At 34.9% G+C, this 11,598-nt stretch overlaps 1 protein-coding gene across 1 annotated transcript in view; it reads left to right on the top strand.

Moving 5' to 3' along the window:
- The first annotated feature begins 9,936 nt into the window (after positions 1-9,936).
- Positions 9,937-11,598, top strand: part of LOC140451013 (sodium-independent sulfate anion transporter-like) — a 129,672-nt gene continuing 128,010 nt past the window's right edge. The window contains exon 1 of the mRNA XM_072544725.1: positions 9,937-10,088. Within this exon, the coding sequence (XP_072400826.1) occupies position 10,088 (1 nt within the window). The 5' untranslated portion in view covers positions 9,937-10,087. The remainder of the gene's footprint in view (positions 10,089-11,598) is intronic.

Below are 11,598 nucleotides of genomic sequence, written 5' to 3'. Positions count from 1 at the left end.
TTCATCTAGGCTTCTGATGTTGTATCTTCGTTCCTGTATCTTTTCTGTTGTGTTTATGTCTATGCGTGTTTCTCTCTGTTGTCTTCGGATTGGGAAGTGTATTTTTGAACGTAATAAATAGTGATCTCTACCGCATGTTGCGCTTCTCTGAACTCTTACATCTTGTACTCTTAGTCGGGTTTTTTGTTTTGTTACAATATAATCGATTATTGATTTTATGTTTCGTGTTTCCTGAGTCCATGTATAGCTGTGTATCAGTTTATGTGGAAAGTATCCATTTAAGATTCTGAATTGATTCTGGTTGCATAAATCTATGAATCTTTCACCATTGTTGTTCGTGGTGTCTTCTCCGTATGTTCCTACTATTTCATCCGTATCTTTTCTTTCTACTCTACTGTTAATATCCCCCATTAATATTATTTCCCGCGATTGACTTATTTTCGATATTTCTTCGTGAAGCTGTTCAAAAAATGCGTCTTTTACGTTGGCTAGTGCGTCGTTATTTATTGCGTATACGCCCATAATTGTTAGTTTATATCCGTGAAGACACATATTTACTTTAATCAATCTTTCACTTATGGCTTCCCAGGTTGTTATGAACTTTCTTGCTCTCTGCTTTTGTATAAGAAATATTATAACTTACAATACGTGATCGGATGATTCACCGATGTGGCTGCTTCGCTCGGCAGTTAAAACGTAAGAGAGAGATTTCTGTGTGCAATCTTTTGCAGAGTCAAATTTTGGACCGCGCGATGTTGCAGCGAGGGGTAAGACGTAGGAGCGCTGTTGCCAGTTTGGGTGAAGTCCAAACATACTCCCCGGCCGTTGAATGTCTCATTCAATAATGAGATAGAAAGATAAGAAAGGAATGAAATCTAATGGTTAAGTTGGAACGTGAGAAGATACAGAAGACCTATGATATATGAACAAGAAAGTAAGCAGGAACAAGGAATAAAGCAATAAACAACAATCTATATATATATATATATATATATATATATATATATATATATATATATATATATATATATATATATATATATATATATATATATATATAAGCGGAGATCCAACAGCTTCTGCCGCTTCCCGCATTTCGATCGCCATCTTTTTCTCTATCTCTCCAGGTGTCTTCATCAATGGCTCTGTCTTTCATGGTTTCCATAACACCTTGTATCCAAGACTTTGCTGGCCTTCCTCGTTTCCTTCTATTACTTGGATTGTATTCCATAGCTCTTTTTGGCCATCTGTTGTCGTCCATCCTCTGTACGTGTCCATACCATATTAACTGTCTAGTTTCTATTTTTTCAGAAGTTGTATGTACTCTATCTGTTTTTCTTCTAATTTCAGAATTAGGTATACGTTCTACTCTTGATATACGGCAAGCTCTTCTCAGGCAGTCCATTTCAACCGTGTGAACTTTTTTCTTTCCTTTTACTGTCATTTGCCAACATTCTGCTCCATATGTAAGAATGGGCTCTACAATTACTTTGTAGATAGTCATTTTAGTTCTCATAGCAGCTTTGTTGGACCAAAGTATCGAATTCAGACTTTGAACACTCTTCCTACCTTGTTGCACTCTATAGTCTATATCTCGTTCCGTTGTTTCTTTACTGCAGATAATACTTCCCAAATATTTGTATTCGTAGCACCTTTTCATTTGTCTAATTTCCAAATCCGGGTCTTCGTCTTCACTGCCTATTCGCATATATTCTGTTTTAGACATATTCATACTCATCTTCCATTTTTCGTATTCATCTTTGAGCTTTCTAAGCATATAATCTGCATCTTCTTCACAGCTTGCAATTAGGACTTAATCATCTTCAAAGAACAGCGTTGTCAGATAATGGTTATTAAGCTTCAACCCCATTCCCGCACATTTTTGTCTCCGCTGGTGCAGTGCTTCTTGGATATATATTTTGAATAGGGTGGGGGAAAGACAACATCCTTGTCTCAAGCCTTTCGTTACTGTAAATACCCTTGAGAAAGTATTTCCTGTTTTTACAGTGCTTTGAAGACATTTATAGATGTTCAGTATTGCTTTTAGATATGTTTTACTAAGGTCAGTTTTCGTCAAGACACTAAATAAGAGTTTTAAAGGAACTGTATCATAAGCCTTCTCCAGATCTGTAAATACCAGATGCGTAGGGAGGTTTCGAGCTGTTCGTTTTTCATTTACTTGTTGAAGGGCAAATGTGTTGTCCACGCACAATCTTCCTGCTCTGAAGCCGCTTTGTTCTTCAATTTCTTTATACTCCTCTTCTATTCTTCTTTTCAATATACGATCATATAACCTTCCCAGCGAGTTAGTTACGCTAATGCCTCTATAATTTCCGCATTCTTTTCTGTCTTCCTTTTTATAAATGGGGATAATGTGGGACAAATTCCAATCGTCTGGAATCGTTTGGCCTTCAATTAAGCATTTATTAAAAATATTCACTAAGCTTTCCAAAAGAGCATCCGGTCCATGTTTAACCAACTCGATGGGAATGTCTCCAGGCCCGGGTGTTTTTCCATTTTTCATTTGTTTTAATTCTTTTTTCAGTTCTTCTTTGTTTATCTTATGCACCTCTGAGTTTTCTGTCATTGAGATATGGTCAGGTCTTTTCATAAATTCGTGCCTACTTTCTGTTAATAGCGTTTCGTAATATTTTTCCCACTTTTTATTTTGAATCAGGTTTATATTTCCCTCATCTTTTCTTTCTTTTCTAATACTTTTTATGAATTTCCAAGCTTGTGTCACTTTGGTTCCACCTAAGCATCGGTCCATCTCTTCGCATTTCTCTTCCCACATTTCGTTTTTTCTTTTAGTGACTTCCTTCTCTGCTTCCCTGTTGAGTCTGCTGTAAAGACGCAGACAGCAACAGCATAAACAACAATCAAAATTAAAAATCCTGAGTCAAGCGACATAGCTTTGTGATGGGCCTAATGAAGACTCCTTCACTGGTTCAAATCCGTACAGCTCTGACCTTTCCTTCTAAGCCAGGAAATATTTCTAATATTCTGGCCAAAGGCCACCTAAGAGGAGGAGTCTCATCCTCCATCAAGGGAACAAGATAATCTATTTCGTCCCTGTAATCTCTTTAAATATTCCAAATAAAATCTCTTTCAAAAGTGCTGTTGAAGCTGAGTACAACGTTGAAAGAGGTTTAGTATATTTTTAGGTAAGTGAGTGATTCCTTATACAGAGTAAGAAGTGAGTGCATTGCCTATAGGAAAATGTCCGGGAGTCAGGCATTTAAAGTCGGCGGGGTCGCTAGATAGATAACAAATTGGTCTGGAATTTAATATAGCCTCTATATGAATTACTACAGTAGCTAATTCTTTAATCGTCAAGTGGGCACTGCCTAATATTCGACGAATATGAAATTTTGTAGAATTTATAGCGGATTCCTAAATTCCTCATACTCAAGATGGCGTCCGATAGTCAAGTCGCAGTTTTAACAGCGGAACTAAATAAGCTAAAAAAGCAGAAATTAATTGACATAGTGAATTTAAAGTTACTACTGTCCGGTTCTAGTCCTCAGTTATCAGATTAAATTAACAAAAATAGTGCAAAAAGGTATTTACTAAACAAGGAACTTACTAAAATAAAAAGTGAACTTGCTGCACTAAGTAAACTATCATTCCAATGTTGAAGTTTCTGAGATCGGAAAGAAGGGTGCTTCCAGCTCAACAAAGGCGAATGCCAACAAAGTAGCTTAAGCAAGCTTCGCTATGGTTATTCACTAGGTAGATAACCAAAATAGCATCAAACAATAATAAAGTTGACTACGACAGTCAACCGCTGGATTTCCAACTACTGATTAAAAATCAAACTAAGACAAAAAGAAGAAAAACAGGATAGCCAATAGTTCTATAAGAATATCCTGCGGGATCGATCAAAGTGAAAAATTTTCAAGTCAGTAAACTCCCAAAAGGACAAAAGAAAAAAATAAATCCAAATCGTTAATACACAATCTTGGAAAAGAAGAAGGAAAAGCGGCACATGGCATACAAACCATAATCGATACACAAATAGTTCAGTCTCAAACTAATATTTAAAAAAAAAACAAAAAAATCGTAACAGTCTTCCAAAAAAAAAAACAAGAAAGTTACGACTGTCCTCCAAAGGAACAAAAACGTCACTACAATCTTCCAAAGGAACAGAAAAATCATTACAATCTTACAAAGGGAAAAAAATATTACAATCCGTCCTCAATAATCCTCAATAATAAACTTCATGGCAAGAAAAGTAAAGAAGAAGAGTATATACACAAGGCGAAAACTAATGCTTATCTTCCTTAAAATCTCAACAGGTCACCTGGCGGACGAATCCAAAACTCATCGCCCTAGCCGTTCCTCTCGTGACAACTAATAAGGTCAAAGACATAGTTTGGAAAGGGAATAAAAGGGCACCATCAAGAAATAAATCTCATCATTCTACGGATGATAATTGAATCCAACATATTCGTCATACAAATCACAAAGAAATGTTCACTATTCCTCAGCAAAATTTCAACAGAATCACTACATAAGACTTTGAATTCTTAGTGAGTTATTTAACGGTAGTACTAGAACTATTTCAGTTGTTTAACGAACGTAGCTAAGCTGGAGATGGATATTAGTGATTCCCAGTTTGGATTTCGGAATGGAATGGGCACAAGAGAGACATTATTTTCTTTTGACGTGCTGACCCAAAGATATTTGGATGTTAATCGAGATCTTTATGTATGCTTTATAGACTACAACAAGCCATTCGATAAGGTAAAACATGACCGACTTATAGAAGTACTCAAAAACAAGAATCTGGATGTGAGGGATGTAACATTGATATCAATTTTATACTACAGCCAACGATCAAATGTGAAAATTGGAAGAGAAGTGTCAGAAGAAGTGGAGATAAGGAGAGGGGTCAGGCAAGGTTGCATACTGTCGCCGTTATTGTTTAATGCTTATTCTCAAGAAATCATACAAGAAGCTTTGGTAAACGAGACAGTCGGCATAAAAGTAAACGAAATATTAACGGTAGGCGGCCAGCAGATTGAGAGAGTAAAAAGATATACTTACTTGGGAACGATAATCACAGAAAATAACGATTATACTGCAGAAATAAGAGTCAGAATTGAAAAATCACGCACTAACTTCGTTAAAATGAAAAAGATTTTATGCAGCAAAGATCTGACATTGGCCCTCAGAATAAGGCTAATTAAATGCTATGTACACAGTGTACTCTAGTATGGAGCTGAATCATGGACATTAAAACGGAAAACAATAAATCGACTTAACGCGTCTGAAATGTGGACATTTAGAAGATTGTTAAGAATTTCATGGGTAGATAGAATCACGAATACAGAAGTGTTAAGGATAATAGGCAAAGAGGGGGAAATGGAAAATGCAATAAAAGAAAGGAAATTGCAATATCTCGGACATGTGATGAGAGGCGAAAGATACAACATCGTGAGACTCAAAATTCAGGGAAAAGTAGAGGGTAAGCGAAGCGTAGAAAGAAGACCCGTTTCCTGGTTGAAGAATCTGAGAGAGTGGTTTGGTTGCAGCTTAAGGCAATTGTTCAGAGCAGCTGCCTCTAAAGTCAGAATAGCCATGATGATTGCCAACCTTCGTCGCGGAGATGGCACTTAAAGAAGAAGAACGAACGTAGTTTCACAGTCGACATACACACTTCTTCTTCTTCTTCTTAAAGTGCCTATCCGTTCCGGACGTTGGCGATCATCACATACACACTACTTTCACAAAAGGGGCGGTCAGGTACTTTCACCTCAGCATATCAAAGCGTCAAAATGGACAATGCAAGTGTTTTTACCTCCGCTTCTACCAAATCATGAACATTACACCACTAACACCACAACCCTAAGGAAAGCTACTGAGACTTGGGCAGTAGTCTTACATCAACACATAGAAAGGCCTTACCCTTCTATTTGGTCTAATAAACTATATTAGAAGACCACAACAATGTCAAACTTACAAAAAGGAATGCTGCTACGCAGTCACATCAACAGAAATATCCAAGGATACAAAAATCCAGGTCACGTGCCTGTACGTCCTATACGATATCTCAAAAATATCAATACTCAACCACAAACTAATACATTCCAGTACCATTAACATACCTCTACTACAACATCTCACCACACAAAGACACGAAACTAATAGACAGAAGAACATAACAATATTCCCGTTCTGTCACTAACGAATCGGCCTTAGCCATGGACAAAACGAAGTCGCATCATTATTTCCTCCTACTTATAACACAAAAGAACCAGGAAAAAACATGGACTGTAAAACAGAAAACATTTTCTTTTTAGGAAATTAAAAATTTTTTTCACACATTACCTGTACTAAAACTTTCATCACATTACCCATGCTATGATAAAAATAACTTTTTTGCAAATCTCCTATATTTGTTTGACGAATTACCTATACAAGAGCTTACTTGACACAAAAGATCATTCCATCGATTTCAGGGCCCCGATTCTAATTGATATTTTGACTCAAAACATGTCGAAATTAATATGGCGACGTCGAAATGCGACTTTGCGAACCTTGTGGATTTCAGCTGAACTAACCAAACGACGTCACTAATTTTCGATTTATCGAAATTAATTTCAACTTCAAGAAACTGGTTGAAATTTCATTTCGAGTCGAAATTAATCTGACATGACGGGCTGGACTGGGAGAACGGAGAAGTGAACTTAGGTTCAGTTTAGGTAGGCGGTGTTGTGTTTTGATCCTTGCAAGGAAAACTGAGGCAAAAAGTATTAATATGGCTGTGTTTTACGGACATTTGCTAGTTTTGGAGGAATTAGAGAGGATAGATATCCGACGCTCACAACGGAGGATAAGAATGATATTACGGGATACTCAAAATTCTTTTTCACTAAGTGATGCTCAATTTAGGCAGCAATTCCGGCTTAATAAACAAGCTGCAAATTATTTAATAATGGTATTAGAACCATATTTGGAAGAAGGTGTTTATGCCTCTAGGATACCCAAAATGTTTAGAGTTAGTATTACTAAGCTGCAGTAAATTTAAAAATATATTAGAATATAACCACTAAGTCAAATCTTAGTGGTTATAACTTAAGGATTTCCCACATCGCCTTTTTTTTTCTTGCCATCTTTTCTTTCAATTCAAAATATAATTGAAAATGGCCACTATTTATGATTTAACAACTCAAACAAGAAAAAAAAGACGTTCACGTAACGTAAACAAAACAAACATTCAACAAGCGTAGTCTGCGTAGTGCAGCGTGCAGCCAATAAACAAAAGGGTCGACCCAAATTTTCAGCAGTGTCAAAATAATAAAGTAAATATCCCCAGTTTTAACTACAATCGAAATAAATGAGAATCGCTAGCGATTGCGACTGTCATGGCGTAGTCGCTTTTAAATTTCGACATCGAAATGAAATAGAATCAGGACCCAGAACGATACAAGACATTTAAAACATTCAAAATTAAAAAGAAATAAAATCTTATAATCTCTATGAAGAAATTTGACCTATATTTTCGAACGGAATTGCGTACGAAATACGAAATACGTTTGCATACGAAATAAATGATTTATAAACAAACGAAATTCATTCCTCGCTATGGGATGTTTATTTTAGACGAATCACATAAACAGAGACAGTTAAATTGGGATTTAACAAAAATTGGATAAAAGCAAATACACAATGTAACTGAAAAAAAAAAATGGTTCAAAACAAGAAACTAATAAACTTCACATACAGGGGGAGACAAAAATATTTATAATATTGAAAAACTTGACTTTTGAGTGAGTTACACAAAATAACACAAAATAAATCAGTTCTTGTTCTGAAAACTAAATGAGACTGCTCCTAGTCAAAACAAAACAGCACCTCCGATCACGAGTATGACACTTGCGGTCATTCAGATACAAGAAAAAAAAACACAAAAAACACAATCTGCTACTGCGACTACAATTGGTCGAATCTTCTTAACTACTCACTAATGAGTCTTCTCGTTCACAATCTCCAACTAACCCGTGGCATAAGAAACACCGTCAAAGATGGGCTTAGTAGAAAACAAAGGGACAAAGGGAAAACACAACTACACAACTACAATTGTTACTGGGCGATAATTTGTAGCAAAAATAAATTATTACAAATAAAAAAATTATTGTGAAGCGTGTGAAAGCAATAGAGTGACTACATGTGATTTAGAGGGAAGTAAAATAGAGTGTGATATTCTAGAATGTCTGTATTTTTAAGCGTCCACCGACACATAAAAATCCAGAGTGATTTATGAATGAGACCATGTTTTTATTTGACAGTGATTTGCTATTTTGGATTTCAGATATTTCTGAACTGAAGTGTTGCTGTTGAACAATTTTACAAATTGAGTTAGTGGACGTTAGGAGTTCATCTACAGATAGTGGACCAGTAAGAGTTTTAGTGGGAAATCTTGAATTGTAAATAAATCTGTGAACATATGCTATTGTGTGCACTAGTTTAGAAAATTTAGAAAATCTTAGAAATATTTTATGCCAAAAATTTTCTTCGGTAGGTTTAGTGGTAAGAAGGGAGATTTTTCTGTCTTCTGCTAAATTGCATTTATCAATTTTTTCATTAAGATGAGCGAGATTTACATTGGGGTTTTGCAGAAATGAGGGGCCCGACCATCATAAATCTAATTTAAAAATGATTTGTGCTAGTAATCCTCGAGATGGGAAGTCGGCAGTATTATCGGCAGATTTTATGTGGCGCTAGTAAAAGGAATTTGTAAACTCAGCAATTTGAGCAACTACATTGGAAATAAAGGTATTACAACGAGATGCGCGAGATTGTATCCACGATAGTGCTATCCTTGAATCGCTTCACAAATTGACACTAGAGGCTCAATCATATTGATATGATTCTATTGGTGAGTTTTAAGAGGAGTAGCATGGCACAGAGTTTAGGTAGGGTAGTTGTCCTGATAGGGATTGCCCGAGATTTTCCTATAACCAGTATGCAGGAAACTGTGTTATCAGAGTATACAGAATGCTGTCAGCAAAGCCATGAATTTGTATGTGTGTGATTTTCTTATTAAGAAAATATCTTAAATAGACAGCGTGGGATTTTTATGGATTGTAAGAGGTATGTTATTTACAAAGGTTGTCAATTCTTTTTTCAAAGAGGGAGGCAAGATATCGTCCCAGTCCATTCGTTCGAGAAAAAGTTTTTTAATGAATAACTTTCCATGTAAAATCACAGGAGTTATCAACCCTAAGGGGTCATACATTTTAGCTAAAGTGGAGAAGGCAATTCTTTTTTTAACGTGAGTGTCAGTTGGGGCTTAAGGTACTGAAATTGAGAGTGTGTCTGGAGAAGGGTTCCATGAAAGTCCTAAAACTTGATTAAAGACGTTTTTGATTTGGATATCACTTCCGCACAGTTTAGATTTTTGGCACAGTTTGATATTTTACAGGTTGGTTTTATTTGGGATGATATTTATTTGACGGTACATTTTTTGAATATCATTATCGAGAAGTGCTTTGGCTGTTATCATATGTCCTGATTTTGATTGAATAGTTATTTTAATTGTTGCTAATAGAAAATTACAAGGTTTAGCGAAGAATGTAAGGGCTCCTGTAGTATCTAGAGGTATCTGCTTTCATTTCTTTCGTTTTCTTCAATTAAATCTTCGCCCCCCGTATAATATCGATAGTAGAACATACGATTGTATACTTGGACAAAATTAAATATAAGACATTTTTCATTCTAATTTTGGAGGCCTTTGATGGATGTAAATAAGGTCAACAAACTATTTTTTACAGTATTACTTATAAGGGAAAACGCATAATATTTATTAAATTACAGGAAATAATAACTTTAAATTTAACAATAAGCTATTTTGTGCCTAATTTGTATTAACGCACTCATTTATTTAACAATACAACTTGTTGAGGACATATATTCTTGTATACATCTTATGCATGGAAATAATGTACTACGAGACATACAACAAGCAAAGAAAAAAAATATGCCATTTTCTTAAGTGACGTATTTACTTCTTTATTACAAAAGCCCATTAAATTAAAAAGTATTATCATTGGAAAGGACACACATATACATATATATACTGAGTAAGTATTTATTTTTGTAAAGTAACAGTAATTTTCACAAAGGTCAATATTTTACTCACGAAGCTATTTAGGTGCCTATCATTAAGTTTAGACGGTAAAGTTATTTTCTTTTGTTGGTTAGTAACAAATCTTGATTCTATTTTTTCATTTACTGATTTCCATGACCTGTATATATAGTTAAACACTTTCATGTTGAATAAGTGAAATTTCAAAAACAAATTTAAATTACGGCTTGTTTTCTAGAATATGGAAAGTTTACAGTTCGCATCTAAAGCCACTCATCACCTGATTTCCTGAAACATAAAACTTAAATTAATAAAAATTAATGGGAAAATTTCAGTAGTTGGCTGTATACCATCGTTTAAAAAAACATACAGAAGTTAAAACACTTCACCATTGTATTTAGGTATATAAAAACATATAGTTAAAACTTTTACATAACTTTTACATACGTTAAAACATATAGTTAGTTTTTTAAGTGTCGTCAAAATTTATACAGTAGCATAACGTTTTCGATCTAATCAGATCATCTTCAGTGCCTTATGTACTTAAAGCTAACAATGAATTTGTGGCTACGACATCCATATATGGGTTTACATCTTTCCAAAACTAAATTATATGGTGACTCTAGGTCGATGACATTGGATAAAATTTAATACTTGAGGGGCTACATGTCTCCCTGCTCGGTTTTTAACACGTGGTTCTTGTCAGTTAAAACGACACAGACCAACTCAGTTGGAACAGAAATTACTGGGCTACTGAGAGGGTAAGCAAATAAACCGAAACGTCAGCAAATGGCTACTCTTGGTTTGGTTGGAGAGCTGGGTCGTAAGTACCTGAATAAAAGAGGGACTAGAAAGGGGTAACTACAAAGAAATGAATCAAAAAAATACTTACATGGATTTCCTGGACAACAAACACAAGAAGGTTCCTAAATTATTTGAAAAGGACTCCGTTTAACAGAATCCTTTTGCTGGATAAAAAGAAAGGCTTTTCTTTTCTAAAAAATATTAAAAGAGTTAAAATCTCTTTAAAGGAAATAATTCTACACTTGGTTTAGAGAGAAACATTACATATTTATTTAACAGTTATTACAAATAATAATAACAAAATGTAAAGACAGAACTTACAATGGCGCTATTTGTAACGTTTTACAACAAACTCCAGACGTTGGGGACACTATAGGAATTTAAATTATTCTTAAATTGAAAACGAAACAAAAACAAGACAGATACGAAATGAGGGAACTCAAAACTAAACTAGCAGAACTAAAACAAGAGAATAGTGAAATCTGGAAAGAAAATGAACAAATCAAAAAGGATCTGAATAGAGTTGGATAGAATAAGAAAAGAAAATAATGTGATAATACAGGGAATGACAATAGAAACTGGAGATAGAAGAATACTAATAGAAGTAATAGGAAATTTTATGACAAAAGAGCTAAATATTACCGTAAATATAGAAGAAGCTGTGAAACTAGGAGATAAAACATGTTTAGTCAGACTGCCAA

The sequence above is a fragment of the Diabrotica undecimpunctata genome, chromosome 1, assembly GCF_040954645.1.
Source record: "Diabrotica undecimpunctata isolate CICGRU chromosome 1, icDiaUnde3, whole genome shotgun sequence".
Taxonomy (NCBI): Eukaryota; Metazoa; Arthropoda; class Insecta; order Coleoptera; family Chrysomelidae; genus Diabrotica; species Diabrotica undecimpunctata.
Note: the sequence above shows the minus strand (reverse complement) of the source record. Positions and strands in the feature narration are given on the sequence as shown.